Here is a 17,983-nt window from a genome sequence, read left to right as displayed (position 1 = left end):
TTACCCAGACAACTCTAACACGGCGTACCTTAAAATCTTAATATGCATACTCATATATTTAAAACCAAGGGCAGATATTGTATACCATAATATAATTTCCATTCCTTTGCAATTATTCTCACTTACCAGATAAAAAGTTTAATGGCAGTCTTCTTGGCACTAATCCCCTGGGATATTTAGTCCAGGCCTCCTCATAAATTTTTAGTCGTTCTAACATATTAGCTGCAGACCAAAAAAAATTTTTTCCTTATGTAATTATACATTTTGCTAGAAAATTACAAATTTCTGAAAATATATAAAAATTACCATATTTAAACAGAAAATTTGAACATGGGGAAAAATTATCATAATGTAACCACCTAAATATACCAACCATCATTTTAGAATAATTCCTTCTAAAATTTCCACATTTTAACCCACAATTACATAAAATACATGATTTTCCTTATCCTGTTCTGCTTTAGGTGGCCTTTCAAATTCTGATTCCTCTACTTAGTTCTAAGAAAGGCTCGGTTATTATGTTTCCATAATGGCTTTTCTAATGTTCTCTTCAGCCTCTTCTCTAACATCTTTCCTTTATTTTGGAACTTTGATTTATTATCTATCCTCTATCTTGATTTTTTCATATTTCTTTTATATTTTCTTTTACTTTCAGGTGAGAACTTTCCTTGTTCAATCAGTCTTCCACTTCACTAATTTTCCTCAGGTATGGCCTCTCATATTTAATCTATAAAAACTTTAAGTCCCATCAGTAAGTAGGTTTTGTCATCTCCCAGATTCCATTAGGTCCTTTCTCATAACTGTCCGTATTTCCCCACCTCTCTTCATCATGCACTCTTCTGTGCTCTCTACTCTGCCTTTCACCCGCACTCTTGTTTCCATGCTAGTGTTACTACAGAGAATGGCCACTGTTACAAGGTTTCTCTCACATTTATCAATGTACCAGGAATAGTTCACTATCAGTTGTGTAGGAAATTTTGCTTCAAATTCTATCATCCTGGATAAGACTCTTGCCTTTTTGTAGATAGCATGTTTCTGGGACTTGTCCTCACAAGTGGGTCCCATTCATGCGAGAGAATGGTTGGGGGAAGAGTCTCTGGACCAAGTTTATTTGCGTTCTTCTTCTCACATAGGAAACAGTGCTTCCCTTTCAGCTTGGCGACATTCACTTGCCCTAGCAGGCCACACTCTGCTATAGCCACAGGTTACCACAGAGTTACGCTTCCTTCTTTCCTTTAGGGAAACAGTTCCATTTCTATAAGTTAGCATTTTCCTTTCATATTTCTGACACTGCTATTCATTTGTGAATTTTTAAAACTTGTTTCCAAAACTCTTTTTACAACTATTTCTATGAATTTGTAGTAGAAGAGAGGTTTCAGAAAACACCTCGCCTGCCATATTAAATGGAAGTTCACAAATGTACTTTTGTATTCAGATTTTGAACCAATTCTTAACCAGTTTTTCTAGTCAGCATTTTCAATGAATTAACACAATGTATGTTAACAAAAGAAGCAATTAAAGCTTATAAAGTAAATTTTAATCAGTGTTACCTGGCTTAAGTGCCTTTTCCAAGCCTTTGTAATAGGCCCAGTTTTCAGGATTTCTCTCTTGCAATCCTCTGTAAACATCAGCTGCATCTTCCAAACGACATAATTGCAACAGAAGTTCCCCTGATTTAAAAAAAAAAATTGAGTTAACTAAGTATGTTTAACTTTTCCTTAGACTTTCTCTTAAAACCTCTTCAATATTGGGAAGTGGGTTCTCAACTCCCTTCAATAAGACTATTTACAATGTTACAGTATTGTCTCTCCTTTTTTAAAAAGTTCATACGTAGAAATGTTATCCTCTTCACATCCTCAATTTATTCAGGTATATGTCTAATTCCAGGCTACTTTCTCAAATTGACTGAACACAGTCACTAAGCCATCATCTACTCAGTTACTCCTGACAACATACAGACAATTTGAAAATCTAAATTAATGGCCAGTCCATTACCCTAACCTTGTGATGTTTTAACCAGCTACGAAAAGATTCTGCTCTAGCAGCCCAAATCATGGCCACATTCTCTCTCTTCCAACTAATGAGTATACTCTCTTTTTCATCTACCAAATACGTATCCTGCTTTAAGCTTAACCATCTTGACTTTCTTCCTGTCTCACCAATCCTACCCTTCAGTCTTAGAGAAAAACTGTTCCTGTTTCTTCAGGCCTTTCAGCAACCTTTAAAAAGACACTGCTTGTCTTCCCTGGGCTGTATGACCAATCTCATCCGTGAATGACATTAGCAGCCGCAAATATGGTAACTAATCTCAAAACCTAGGCTCCCTGGTTTACCAGTTTTAAGGTCTGTATGATCCCAACTATTCGCTTGCTGCACACCTTCTCATAAAAGAAGCTGCCAGATGAAGGCACTGGGGCACTGGTTTCACTAGAAGCATATTAGCTCCAAACTCACCTAAGCCTCAAACACTGCTCAAGAATCCTTTTCCCTACTTTAATGAGCTCCCATTCACCAAAGGTATTATTTTCAAGCCAAGAATGCATTCTTGCACCCCTTTTTATTATCAGGTAATAAAAATGAACACTTATTGAGTGTGAAAATGACTTTTCAAATGTTTCACATGCATTAACTAATTCAATTCTCAAAGCTCCATGAGATAGGCTACTATTATCTGTGTCATTTTAAAACAAAGAAAATCAGTAAATGCTCCAAGGGTCTCTCAGACAAAGTCAATTGTTAAAGAGTCAGGATTTGAACCCAAGCAATTTGGCTAAAGTAACCCATATTCTTAATGTCTCTATCCTGAGTGGTTCTTACCAGGTGCATTTTTGTCATCCAGGAGACATTTAGCAATACCAGAGGCATTTTCAGTGTCACAACAGGGAAGCGGGTGCTACGGTATCTGATATAAGCTACCAATACTGCTAAATATTATGCAACATACAGGAGACTTCAATCTCCAACATCTCAGTCCCAAAGTGTCAACAACACCAAAGTTAACAGTCTGCTCTACACTGACGAAAAGACTGCTTTACTAAAAACATAAATAATATCCTGTAACCTTTCTCCCATATGCCACACCCATCCATATTTCCTTCTCATAATCTTTACCCACCTTTTCCTTGTAGAAGGAACTGATTGCATAACAATTAACAATGAAATTTTCTGCCTAACTATGCCAACCACTCACTCCAGGAAATTCCTAAATTATCCTGACCACCTATCACTAACATCAATGCCTTTGTTACTGGAATGCCCAATGACTGATGATTCTACTTTTAGTTGTTCCCTTCTATTCTCTTTATATTCCCTGTCCCCACCACCTGATTCACCATAGATATTCAAAACATATTTTGTGGAATGAACTGATAGCTGTTTCCTATTTCACTGGGAAAATGAAAGCAAGATAAACTTCCAAATTATCCACCACACTGACACACCTACTTGCCCATACACTCCATCATCTCTAATTACTGTGGATGAACTATTCATGTTGTTATCTAAGGCTAATCCTTCAATTTATCCACTAGATCACATCCCCTCTACTGTATCAAATATTCCATCTCATTATCCGGTGAGCACAATAAATACAATCTGCAAAAATCTTTTGATTCTGCAACCCTTCCACCCATCACTACCCTGGATGTGCTTCCTATACAGCAAAACTACTTGGTTGAGTCATTTATGCAAGCTATCCCTCAACTCCTCTACTAAAATCTCATTGAAATCTACTTGACCTGTTTGGGGTTTTACTACCCTCCTTCCAAATGTTCAGAAAGTCCTTTTGGTAAGGTCATCAGTAACTTCCAAATTGCTAAATCCATAGGTCAATTCTGAGTCCTCAGCTTGATCTGTCATTCTTCCTCACTAATAAAAGTTATCAAAAGAGTAAAATAAAACAATGTACTTAAGAGTATTTGGAACAATGTCATGTATTTCCACAAAGAAACTGAAGCCCAATCTTGCCCCTCATCATATAGCTGGCTAGTAGACAATGAAGGAACTGAAACTGGTTTTTTAATCTCATCATCTTTCCAATTAGTCAGAAATCTACTCCTTTATAACTAATAGACTGCTCAGGAATGATCAAATCATGTGAAAGTGGCTGTCTTGGATCTAGAGTTCACAAATGAGTTCCAGGCGCCTTGGACATCCATTTTTTTTCTTGCCAGTAGCATTATTCTCTGCTGAAAAGTTCATCACAGAAGAATAATGGCTAAGTCCACTCTGCACACAGACACCACACTTCTCCAGTGTTCAACTTCAAAGGCAGTGAGAAATTTGAAACCAACAAACTTCAGCTGCCTGGTCTAACAAAGGCAAAGCAACATTTCAGAAGGCAAGTCTTAGAAAGTACTCAATTACTTGTTGTTTTTCTTTTGTTTTCCATAATCAGTTCCTGAACTTTTAAAACTACAAAGACTCCTTTTTCACAGCCCTCTAATAAATGGTAACACTGGAGATCTTTATTTAAGGATCTACCCATCCTCCTATCATAATCCACACATACAAACCTGAGTTTCTAGTTCATGTTTTCTGTATTCAGAAAGATATTCAGGTAAACCATAAAGAAGCCATAAGTATACTGCATACCCATAAGCACTTCAGTGAAGTCTGATTTATCAATATATATTACTGACAATAAAGAAGTCTGTTGTACACATTCAGTTTTGCTAATAAGCAGTTTCTTAGAAACTTAATCTTGTCTTTCAAAATTGAGCAAACTGCCTCCTATATTTTAATCAAACTGTAATATTTTCAGATCAGACACTTAAATAAACAATACTGCACTGAGTTACTTCATTCAACAATTTATTGTTCACCATTATTTTTTCCTATAACAACATCTACTGTTTAAATGTTTTTCCTACATTACAAATTATCTGAAGTGCATGAATAAGATTTTGTCATCAAAGAGCTATATTATATGCAATGATTTTTCAGGCTTGTTTTTTGTCATAGTTAAATATCAGAATAAATTGCACTCTTAAAAAAAAAATACCTTTGGTTTCTTCTACAGCAAGTTTATCACAAATCTGCTTTTCATAGGTACAAAGATGTTCCAGAGCTTCTCTATAGAGACCTGCTTCACGAAGAACTTGATTCTGATATAAAAGGAGTTCACTATATTCATAATCCACTTTATCAGGGGATGTCTACATATGGATACAAGGAATACTAACAGTGAGAATTTTATTTTCATATTACAAAACTTTTCACACTTAAATACATACAAGCAGTCAAAGGATAATATACGGTTGATAAAACTCATTTTTAAAAATTCCTAAATATCTCTCTAGGAAGCAACTAAAACTGACAATATTAACTTAAAACCCACTGAATAAAATAAGAATCCATAAGTCCTTACATATAATAAATAAATAGGGGAGAAAGGAAAGCTTACTAAAAGTAGAATGTCAAATAAATCTAGAAGGAATAAGAAAAATCACCATTTTGCCACTATCATAGGAATGGCTTATCCAAGGACGAATCATAATCAAGGAATTTCGCTAAAACTAGTGGTGAAAGTCTGATGAGGAAGAGACTACTCATAAAGCCTCACATTATTTATTAAATACAAAAAATAACTGGTTTATAGTGAAGAAACCTGACAGTCACCACCTTAACCAAGAAACCAAACGGATCAGACACCACATGGCTTTTAATGTGGTGAGCGGAGAAGGGCTCAACATCACTTCTGCAGTCTTCTGCCAAAAATACATAACAGTGTCAATACTGAGGAAACATCAAAGAAGTCCAAACTGATGAATATCCTACAAAAGCACTTCCATGACTCTTCAAAACACCAATGTCATGAAATAAAAGAAAGCCTTCGAAACTTCCAGATTAAAAGGGACTATAGGAAAATGATAATTAAATGTGAGGTATGATTCTAAATTGAATCATGGAAATGAAAAAAAAAAGAAAAAATCCTAGAAAGGATATAAATAGGCCAGTTAGTAAATATTGAATATCGGTTGTGGATTAGATAGTAACAGTCTATCAATGTTAAATTTCCTAATTTTTTGATAATTTATACAATACTATCTATAAGAGTTAACAACCATAGAGATTCTTAGGAAATACCACACAAAAGCATTTTAGGAGTAAAAGAGCATGGTGTCTACAATTACTCTTGAATGTTTTAGGAAAAAATAGCTAAGTACATACAGAGACTATAAACTAAATGTATCAAATATTAACAATTACTTAATGTGAGTGAACTTCTATTATGTTCTTTGTTCTACTCTTGCAACTGTTCTATAAGTTTGAAACTATTTCAAATAAAAAGTCAGTAAATCTGTATACACTTCTCTGTTTTAGTTATACTAAGAATCAGACCTAGTTTACTAGGTCTAACTTCTGGTTGTTACCTGCTGTGTTTTCCTAAATTCTTCTAAAATCTTTGCTGCCATTTCATAATCTTCTAATAAATGGTAAGCAATAGCATAACCAATCCATGATGCTCTCTGTGCAGGTCGAAGTTGAAGTAACTGATACCTCGTTTCCTTTAAGGGAAAAAAGAACACTTTTTCTTAGGTTTACAAAAAAAGTAAATGCTCCTTGAAGATCATATTAACTCACAACAGTAACACAATGATGGAAATGATAATAAAAAATAGTTTTAAACATCCATATTGTGTAGCTTTATGGAAGCATAAAAGTATTTAATAAGCACAGTGAAGCTTCCAAGATAATCTTAGAAATAATTTTTCTAAAAGTTAAGACATGGTACCCTTTATTACTTACTCATCTACTTACTCTGAGAAGAAAGAATGGAAAAGATAGTCCAAAGGTAAAAAGTTTTTTATAAATGCAGTGCCCAACTACTGAGTTAAGATCTTCAGAAAGCAACTCAGTAGGCACTTCATGGAAGAAAAAAAAAGAGGAACTAAATAAATCTGATTTAATAGACTGATTTTTTTTTTTTTTTCCTATTTTTTGGCTGGGCCGTGCGGCAGGCAGAGATCTTAGTTCCCATGCCAAGGGAACCCATGACCTCTACAGTGGAAGTGTGGTTTCATAACCACTGGACCACCAGGGAAGTCCCTTAATAGACTGATTTTTAAGGGTTACAATATAGCTATAGTGGTGATCATTTTGCAATGTATAAAAATACCAAAACACTATGTTGTGCACCAAGAACTAATATGGCAGTTAAGGGCAGTTAAACTTCAAAAAAAAAAGCCAAATAACCAACTAACGAAACTCACAGAAGAAGAAATGAGATTTGTGGTTACCAGAGGTGGGAAGGGGGCAGGATGGTGTACTGCATGAAGGTGATAAAAAGGTACACACATCCAATTCCAAGACAAAATTAAGTTCTAGGGATGCAATGTACAAAATGATTAGTATAATTAACATTTCTGTAGGCTATATGTAAAAACTGTTATGAAAGTAAACCTTAGGAGTTCTCATCATCAGGAAAAAATATAATTTTTTTCTTTTTGTATTATTTTATATCTATATAACATGATGCATGTTCACTAAACTTGTGGTAACATTTCATGATGTAAATCAAATCATTATGATGTACACCTAAAATGTATGCAATACTGTACATTAATTGTATTTGAGTAAACCTGGAAGGAAAAAAATCTCCCCTTACCAATGTAGCTACAAAAACAGAATGTTAGTCTCTATGGAGGTAAAAAGAAGAAATGTGTGTGTGTGTGCTAATTTTTTACTAAATTAACTCAATCTTGTACAGTAATCCAACTGTGCTTCACAGTAAAGTAACTTTTAAATCTGCTTACTCCAGTTACAAACACAACCACTACTGGAGGAAGGAGGCAAATTCAATTCATTTTTTTTAATGGAAAATTTTTTATCAAAAAGTACTCAAAAAAGTTTTAAATACGTTAACAATATTTCCTCATTAGAATAAAAAAATTCTCTACTTACCCTGTAACCCTCAAGATCTCGCATTTGAATTTGTAATAAAGAAAGGTCCCTTAAGATTTGAAGATTGTCTTTATCCCATTTTAGCGCATTTCTGTAACACTTAATGGCTTCATCATATTTCTTGTCTGACCTCTGGAGAAGGCCATAAACATGCCAACCTAAAGGATTTAGTTAAGGATACAACCTACAAGTCAAGAAATAATATTCCAATAATGTTCTCCAGGAAACTCAGAAAGTTTCAGCTGTTTATAAAATTACAAGCTTAAAAAAGAGATGGAGAAGGCGATGGCACCCCATTTCTGTACTCTTGCCTGGAAAATCCCATGGACGGAGGAGCCTGGTGGGCTGCAGTCCATGGGGTCGCGAAGAGTCAGACACGACTGAGCGACTTCCCTTTCACTTTTCCCTTTCATGCATTGGAGAAGGAAATGCCAACCCACTCCAGTGTTCTTGCCTGGAGAATCCCAGGGATGGGGGAGCCTGGTAGGCTGCCGTCTATGGGGTCGCACAGAGTCGGACACAACTGAAGTGACTTAGCAGTAGCAAAAAAGAGAAAGAATATAAAATAGTAGTAGCTTGATAACAACGGAAAACAATACAGCTTCTCAAGACAAAGAAAACAGGTCTAGCCTGCCTTATTTTAAATAAGTTAATTTAATCTTACTATGTTTCCTTAATTATAAAATGTAAATAAAGAGAAAGTCCATACAGCAAAGCATAGCAGTATGGTGACAAAATAGAATAACATGTATAAAGTGTTCAGTGGCTGACCCAAATAAATGGCTCAATAGATATTAAGAATTATCTATTTTTGAAAGAGAACAGGTATCCACAACATAGCATGACATACATCAAAATTTCCTAAGTCTAGTAAGAAATACAGGTAAGTAAAATTACAGTAGGTCATACAACTGTACTACAAAGGGGAAAAGTATGTACAGAATCCCACTCTCCTAATACAGGTCTTTTTTCACTTTAGATTTTGATTATTGCAAATCACCCAACCTCCTGCAGTTTCTCTGCTTTCACTCTCACTTGCCAGAGTAATCTTTCTAAAATAAACACAATCAAAAGAAAAAAGTCTATTTCCCTTTCCAGAAAGTTAATATTTCTCTCAGATCAGGTTCACACTTTCCAATCTGACAACTTTTATAACAAGAACCCTTAATGGAGTCAGGACATGCAGAATGTCTAGGGTGACATGTATAACTAAAAAAATATATATAATGTTATAAATTTTATTTGAAAAATGATCTTTGGTTTTATAATGCAAATCTTCTCAGTTGGAATGTGGCTTTAAAAGCCTGAGATATACTACCCTTCAAAATCTGGCCCCCATAACCTATTTTCTCATTCAGCCCACCCCCATTTTAACAATACCCTATTGTTTGAGGACTTGTTCAACTCTCTTGAGCATTGAAATGTCTTTTAACTGCCTCTAATCTTCACCGGTGGCTCAGTGGTAAAGAATCTGCCTGCCAAGGCAGGAGATACGGGAGATGTGGAAAGATGCCCAAGAGGAAGAAATGGCAATCCATTCCAGCATTCTCGCCTGGCAAATCCCATAGACACCGAAGCCTGGTAGGCTACAGGCCACAGGGTCGCAAAGAGTTGGACACGACTGAACACACAAGCACACATAAATCATCACCTTCTAAAAATCTATCCTCAAAATGTTTAACACTGCTAAAAATTTAAAGAAATTTATGTTCATCAAGAGGAACAGAATTATATAAAGCATGGTAAGTCAATAGAGAACACTACACCAATATTAAAAATGATGGAAAAATATCTACAACAGCCTTATTAACTAACCCTTTGCTTACCTTTATAGTTTCTGGTTACTCCTAACTCACTTCTGCGTTACTGGATTAGTGATAATTTTTGAACAAGCTTTAACATTTTATGTAATACTTAGAAGTGTTAAGCTTCTATCAAATATCTTCCTGCACTAGGCTCCTAAGATCCTTGAGAGCAAAATCCATTTCTTTTCTTACTTTATATTATTCCAGTGGTTCAGTTCAGTTCAGTTCAGTCGCTTAAGTCATGTCTGACTCCTTCCCATGAATTGTAGCACGCCAGGCCTCCCTGTCCATTACCATCTCCCGGAATTCACTCAAACTCACATCCATCGAGTCGGTGATGGCATCCAGCCATCTCATCCTCTGTCATCCCCTTCTCCTCCTGCCCCCCATCCCTCCCAGCATCAGAGTCTTTTCCAATGAATCAACTCTTCGCATGAGGTGGCCAATGTACTGGAGTTTCAGCTTTAGCATCATTCCTTCCAAAGAACACCCAGGACTGATCCCCTTTAGAATGGACTGGTTGGATCTCCTCGCAGTCCAAGGGACTTTCAAGAGTCTTCTCCAACACCACACTTCAAAAGCATCGATTCTTCGGCGCTCACCTTTCTTCACAGTCCAACTCTCACATCCATATATGACTACTGGAAAAACCGTAGCCTTGACTAGATAGACCTCTGTTGGCAAAGTAATGTCTCTGCTTTTTAATACGTTGTCTAGGTTGGTCATAACTTTCCCTCCAAGAAGTAAGTGTCTTTTAATTTCATGGCTGCAATCACCATCTGCAGTGATTTTCGAGTCCAAAAAAATAAAGTCTGACACTGTTTCCACTGTTTCCCCATCTATTTCCCATGAGGTGATGGGACCAGATGCCATGATCTTAGTTTTCTGAATGTTGAGCTTTAAGCCAACTTTTTCACTCTCCTCTTTCACTTTCATCAAGAGGCTTTTTAGTTCCTCTTCACTTTCTGCCATAAGGGTGGTGTCATCTGCATATCTGAGGTTATTGCTATTTCTCCCAGCAATCTTGATTCCCGCTTGTGCTTCTTCCAGCCCAGCATTTCTCATCATGTACTCTGCATATAAGTTAACACTTAAAAATTTGTTGTTTCAGCACTTAAAACTGTTAGCCAACAAAACAGGTAAAGAAATATTTGTTTAAAACTATTTAAAAAATAGCAACCCACAATTTTGTCTCTATCTTCCCTTAGACATTTGTACTTGTTCTGACTCTCACACTTCCCTTAATGAAATGAAATTTATCTCATACAGTACTTAGCATTATCAGGGACTATATTAAGCATCATTAAATCTTTACAAGACCACAGTGAAGTGGGTATGATTATTCTCATCTTACACTTGAGGTCTATGCTCTAAGATCACAGTTAAAAAGAAGCTGAGCTGAGATTCAAGCCTAAGTGAAGCATACTCCAAACCCTGGGCTTAATCAGTACACTATACTTGACTTCTAACATGCCTTATCATATATCCTTCTCTAAATTCATGCTATGATGAAACTGGCAGGGTGCCTCTTCTTTAAGTGTGGGAAGAGCTTTCACAGATATTAAAATAGGCAAGTCCCGTTTATCTGTAAATAGTTATAATGTTAGGCCACGGTAGGTATACAAAAATGTTTCCTGAATGAAGGCAACTGATGGTACTCAACTGAAGAAAGAATCATCTCTTCTTGAGTTACACAGTACGAGAGATCTAAAACTTCTGACTCTCAAATTGCTGCCTAAACTCAAGCCATCCCAATTCAACCCTTAAATATATCTCAAAAAGGATACACACATGACTCTTCAAGTCATTTCTCAAACCTCTACGAACCAATTCATAAGCTTCTTCCTTTTTCCCCAAACAGTTCAATGTTAATCCTTTCATAGCCAGAGTTTCTATTTAAAAAAAAAAAGAAAGGAACTTAAAGATAACCAACAACAACAAAAAAGGTACTATAATCTCAAAAACAAATGTTACATTATCTTAAGTATTTAAAACTTCAAGGAGATTATTGGGAAAATGTCCAGGCTTTTACAGAATTAAAAAATTTTTTTAATTGACAAATGAAGTAACTACACATTTCTATAATATAGGCCTCCCTAGAACTATTTTTTAGATAAAAAGATACAAAAATGCATGAATATCTGGTAATGTATATGGTAACAAGACAAAATTATTTTCCATGGGATGATCTAATTAAACCAATCCTTTATCTCTGTGAACCCAAGTTACACAGAAATTAAATTCACTGTTCAATGATTAAAATATATGCATCAATTATCTACATTTCTGATTTTTACAATTTTAAAATGATTCTTTGTGATTATATTAAAAATACAAACTAAAGATGTCAGACATCCACCATTCACAATCCAAAGAGCTGAGGAAAATACTAATTTTCAGAAAGAGAAAAAGCAATACTACTTTTACAATGTATATTCTATGAAACACAAATGAGTATAAAATATTCATTACGGTTACTCTGCCTAACTTTTAGGACTACAAATTAAAATTTATAGAAAAATTAGTTAGGTATAAAAGATAAGGATTAAAGATAGAAAGGAAGAATCAATATTTATAGTAAAGTACAGATAAAGAAATGGAAGCAAAAAAAAGAAAAAAGTATGTACTAATCATCATAAATCTGTATAAATTCAAGGAAAAAAGAAGCAAACAAACAAAATATATTTGGCAATTAGCCAAATTAGCAAGGTACCGTAGAAAGTAACACTTTGTTGTTAAACAGGTAAAAATCTATTCTTGTAAGAAACTCCTTCAAGTGTTTTCATGAAAATGTAGCTTGTCTGTAAGTTTAGAATAAATCATAACTTATTGCTGTTAAACACTATTGCAATTAAATTATGACACTTCATATGCAACCTGATTTCAGATGTGTTCCAATATGAGGGGAAAGTACACTTTAGAAACAATGAAAGCTGGTTCTATGCTGTACTCAAACTCTATGGTGTCTATACCACTAAGTTACATTACTGTTACACATACTTTCGGAAAGAATATAAAACAACCTAATATACAGCTGGCTAGCATATATATATACACCATGCAGCATGGCACACAGGATCTCAGTTCCCTGATAAGGGACTGAACCTGTGCCCCCTGCAATGAAAGCACGGAGTCAACCACTGGATGTTCAAGGAAGTCCCAAGCAAAACTATTTTTTCAGAAGGAAATGGAGAAAGAAAATTTTACACACTTAATACCCACTGCTTTCTGTCTTTAAACAATGTTATTATAATGAAAGTATGCAAGAGTAAAGAAAGCTAACAGAGAACTACTACTCTCTCTCTTCAATACTAAGAGATCACTATCAAATTAACAAAGAACCATGTTTCCTAACTAACGAATGAGACCTGTGAGAGTTCACTGCTCCTTTGTCTCTTCCGAAGTTGAGCTACAAGCTCTGCCTTTACCCTACAAATGTCTCACTGTCCAGTCTTCTACCCTCACACAGGCCAAAGCTACATAACTTTCACAATATGTATAAATTATGTCTTAAACATGACTGTCTTGAAAAGCTAAGATACAATGCTCTAAATAAGAAGATGCTGGTTCATGAGCAAAGGCCCAAATGGACACTTTCTGAATAAGTTTATTGTAAGGAATAAAATTTCTTCTGCTCAACCAAAGTTGTCAAGCAAAATTTTCTTGTAACCATTTTAAATAAACTTACTTATTAAACTTAAATTAGTATATTTGTTTTACTAGGTTCTTTTGCCCTTCCTATGATGCTAATATTTAAAGCAGAAATAAATCAGAACTCAAGAAGATCATGTTATCCTTTTCTCAACAATAAACTCAATACTAAGTATCTTCCCACAGACATAAGGATAAGGTCCATTCTCTCTGGAAAATAGTCTTGGCATCTGGGAGTAACAGAGCCCAAATAAGTGAAATCAGATAAGTAAGCAGAACCTTCCCTACTTATGCTTACAAGCCAGTCTACTACATTTACACTTACCTCCATGCTCAGCAAATTTGGGATTAGAGAGGATTTGTTTACAGAATTTCAATCCATTTCTGTACTGTTTATGTTCATAACACCTCTGTCAAAAGAAAAAAGAAAAAATTTAAGTTTAGTAAAAAATGTAAACTTTAAATTTGGTGCTGCACTTTGATTCTGTTAAACACAACAAAATGATCTCATGTTACTGCCATATTCTAAATTCCACAAAAATGCCAATTACGCACACACACGGAACTCCCTGGTGGCCTAGTAATTTGGATTTGGCACTTTCACTGCAGTAGCCTGGGTTTAATCCCTGGTTGGGGAACTGAGATCCTACAAGTCACATTCCACATTCAAAATTGAAAAGAAAAAAAAAACAGTCATACTGAGCAACCAAATTTTTTTTTTCATATAGACAGTTCAAATACAGAAAGTAAAAGGTAGACAAAGGGACAAAACACACATTAGAAAAAATAAGACAAGCATTAGCGGACTTCAAAAGGTCCAACAAGTGTTAATATAATGTGAAAATTGGGGTGGAGGGTGTAGAAATTATACTTTAAAATAACATTTTCTTTTTAACTGAAGGAAAGAAGTCTCTGAAGCCACAAGAGACAAACAAGTGCATGCAAATTAAAGAAGGGGGGAAAAGACACACACGTCATAATGAAAATTCTAAGCCAAGAAATAAAGGTCCTTAAAAACTTCCAGAGAGAAAAAAAACAAGTCACATAAAAAGGATATGTAATCAGAACAGCACTGAAGGTTTACTCTAAAGTAAAAACGGTATACTGCTGAAAGTTATAAAATATCTACACAGAGTCTTCAAAATTCAGAATTCCTTACCCAGCTAAATTGTCAATCAAGTATGTAAGTAAAAGGACATTTTAAGGCTTCTTAGAAAGTTAAAATTTTATCTTTGCACTCTTCCTTAGGAAGTTATTGAAAGAAATCAAAACAAACAAAAAAGACAACGTGGAACTTAGTAAATAAGTAATCTAATGTAGAAAAAAGAACAACCACTCCAAAATGAAACAGGATTCCAGAGGCCACCATGGAATAGGTTTCTAGCAAAGTCAAAAATGGAACCTGTGTACTTCATAATATGGAAAATATTATTTATAAGCACATGACAGAATACAGGCACATTTGGGGAAAATGACCAATGAGTCTACAGAAAACCAAGTGAATAAGTAAGACAGATTTTAACTCCAGGGAAAATAAAGGCTTATATAAGAAATTATGGTCTCACTGTAATATTTGGCTTAATAATAAATAATACACATATAATTATAGAAATGTAAATATTTAGTTCTGATTTATCAAAATACTGTGATATAAGCACAATGACAGAATGAGGAAAAGACAAGTGAGCAAATGTGGTAATGAAGTTCCAAGTTCTCTTTTTCTATAAATGCATCAACATGTGCTTTCATAACAATAATTTTTAAAGCACTGTATTCATTACAGAAAACCTCTGCACCTTAAAGATATGATAATTTATGTCAGAATTTACTGTCCTAAGTTTAAACAAATTTTAGTCTTAATTTTTGAAACAATAACACTCAAAATCTGGCTGAGATAGTTAATGCAAATGATAATAAAATCATAGGAGAAAAATGTGTAGAAACAAAAATGTAAAATTTTACATTCAGCACCAAGAAATCAACTGGCTAAAGCTCAATGCAAAAGCCAACCATAGAGCTGTTCTACAATCAACTATGTACTCACCATCTCTATTTTATTGTTCACATCTCAAACCTAATATACAGTCCAAAACACAACTGAATTTCCCTCCCGAGAATCTATTCTTCATCGTCTTTACCATCTCAAGAGATGCATTTCCTTCAACTCAACCTCATTCAGATGACAAAACAAGAAACCTAATTATCCTCTGTGCTTTCATCCCTGAGACTTCCATCCTCTAATAGATTCATCAGTCCTAGTTTCTCTGCAATAGCTTCCTAACTCTCTGCTTCTCCCACAATCAACAGGCAAGGTGATCTGAGGGATACAAGGGAGGGGAGAGCAGAAACAGTAACTTAACCATACACAGCCAAAGAAACATAAGACTAAGCAACTAAATTTAGTGTTCCTATTCACTCAGCAGAAAGGCTAAAGCAACCTTTTTCTTATAATAAAAGTAAAAGTCATTACAGGACGCTAATTAAAAGCAATACTCATGACTTCTCACTGTTTTCCAGGAACTACATCAAGGGCTTCCCTGGTAGCTCAGTGGGAAAGAATCCTCCTGTCAATGCAGGAGACAAGGGTTCCATTCCTGGGTTGGGAGGGTCCCCTGAAGAAGAAAAGGGCAACCTACTCCAGTATTCTTGCCAGTGAAATCCCATGGTCAGAGGAGGCTCGTGGGCCAACAGCCCATGGGGTCACAAAAGAGTCGGAAAAGACATACAGACTAAACAACAACAAGAACATACATACAAAGAACAATTTAAGTACATTGTTCTTAAAACATTTAATTAGCTTTCTACAATTTTATTTCTGTAAAGTGCAGTAAGGGAAGTTCCACTTTTGGCCACAGTGAAGTGAGGAGAAATGTGTCCTTTTATCTTAAACAACAAAATAAGACAAAATGCATAAAATAACTGTTGTCAGACACTGGACAAGAGGCAGCACGGGCTGTGAACCATGGAGGCGGGGGAGGGACACGATACACTGGGTAATGTCACTGCTCTACAGATCACAGCACAGGATGAAGGGTCTGAAACAGCACACGACAGTCCACAGAGATGAAGAGACAAAGACTGAAGTTCAGAGAGGCTGAGCTATTCGGTAGGACAGAGTACTGAAAATGATGGAACTATTAAGAAAAAAGACATCCCAAAATCTGCATGGGATCCTTCATGCATCTCCTGCCAGAAATTAAACACCAAGTCAGGGGCAAAATACCTACAGAAGTGCTGGAGGGCTTATCAGTTGAGGCCCTCTCTGAGTCAGTCCCGGTTGAGAGCTCTCTGCACCACATACAGAAATTTTATTAACATTTTAAGTATTATTAAAGCCCAGAGCTGTCATCTTCTAACAGATCTTCCAATCAACAAATTCAACTTTTATCTCACCTTTTGCTTCTTTGCTTATTCAGTGCGTGCATGAGTGCGTGCGTACCTGCGTGCTAAGTCAATTTGGTCGTGTCGAATTCTGTGTGACCCTATGGACTATTGGAGAAGGCAATGGCACCCCACTCCAGTATTCTTGCCTGGAAAATCCCATGGATGGAGGAGCCTGGTAGGCTCCAGTCCATGAGGTCAGTAAGAGTCGGACACGACTGAGTGACTTCACTTTCACTTTTCACTTTCATGCATTGGAGAAGGAAATGGCAACCCACTCCAGTGTTCTTGCCTGGAGAATCCCAGGGACGGGGGAGCCTGGTGGGCTGCCGTCTATGGGGTCGCACAGAGTCTGACACAACTGAAGCGACTTAGCAGCAGCAGCAGCAGCTATGGACTATAGCCTGCCAGGCTCCTCTGTCCATGGGATTTCCCAGAACACTGGAGTGGGCAGCCATCCTGGAAGATCCAGGAGATCTTCCCGACCCAGGAACTGAACCTGTGTCTCCTGCACTGCAGGCCAACTGAGCCACCAGGGAAGCCAAATAGGCAATAAAAATGCCAAAAATAAGGTGACAAAAATGAACACACATAAAACAATTAACCAACTAGAAAATTCCCCCAAATAACTCAGTCTGCCAAATGAAAATTAAAAACCACTCTATTTGAATATGAGATGCTATAGTACTTAGCTTTTTACTTTATCACACTTCAGAACAGTAATTATGTTTCAGTTCCTAATGATTATGTTCCCAATTAATGAAATTTGGTAGTCTTCCATATTGAAATTATACTCAATGCCACTAACCCAATTAGCTCTGTCAATGTGACCTGTAAAAATAATTAAAGATGGCATAACCTTCAGGGTGCATTTAAGGAAACAGACTTCAATCTATTTTTCTTTCTAAAAAGCACTACTCCTACAACAGGTCACTCATTACAAATGAGAGTAGTAGTCTCACAGTTTACTGGAAAAAATAACAATAGATATTCAACTTACTTTATCCCATAAAAATTCCTAAAAAATTCTGCTTTTGCCCAAGGATAAACTCTAATGGCATACAGGGTTTACAAGAAAAATAGGAAAGAGTGCATCATATTTCATTCAATAACTTCTTTCCTCCAAACATAAGACCAGATATATGCATAATTCAGCTTTAAGTGTCTATCTAATCAAAATCCAATCTTATAAAAGCAGTCTTAAAATATAATAGAAGATATAATCATAAGGTGTCCTTTTC

At 35.7% G+C, this 17,983-nt stretch overlaps 1 protein-coding gene across 2 annotated transcripts in view; it reads right to left on the bottom strand.

Moving 5' to 3' along the window:
• The window catches only part of NAA15 (N-alpha-acetyltransferase 15, NatA auxiliary subunit), a 72,335-nt gene that overhangs the window by 29,802 nt on the left and 24,550 nt on the right, over positions 1 to 17,983 (bottom strand). For both annotated transcript variants that reach the window (XM_070386553.1, XM_005895823.3), the window contains exons 2-8: positions 13,687 to 13,771; positions 11,498 to 11,602; positions 7,906 to 8,063; positions 6,375 to 6,509; positions 5,003 to 5,156; positions 1,551 to 1,670; positions 127 to 222 (exon numbers count right to left, since the gene is read on the bottom strand). In XM_070386553.1, the coding sequence (XP_070242654.1) occupies positions 127 to 222; positions 1,551 to 1,670; positions 5,003 to 5,156; positions 6,375 to 6,509; positions 7,906 to 8,063; positions 11,498 to 11,602; positions 13,687 to 13,771 (853 nt within the window). The remainder of the gene's footprint in view (positions 1 to 126; positions 223 to 1,550; positions 1,671 to 5,002; positions 5,157 to 6,374; positions 6,510 to 7,905; positions 8,064 to 11,497; positions 11,603 to 13,686; positions 13,772 to 17,983) is intronic.

This window comes from Bos mutus, chromosome 17 (genome assembly GCF_027580195.1).
Source record: "Bos mutus isolate GX-2022 chromosome 17, NWIPB_WYAK_1.1, whole genome shotgun sequence".
NCBI lineage: Eukaryota > Metazoa > Chordata > Mammalia > Artiodactyla > Bovidae > Bos > Bos mutus.
This window is presented reverse-complemented; position numbering and strand designations above follow the sequence as displayed.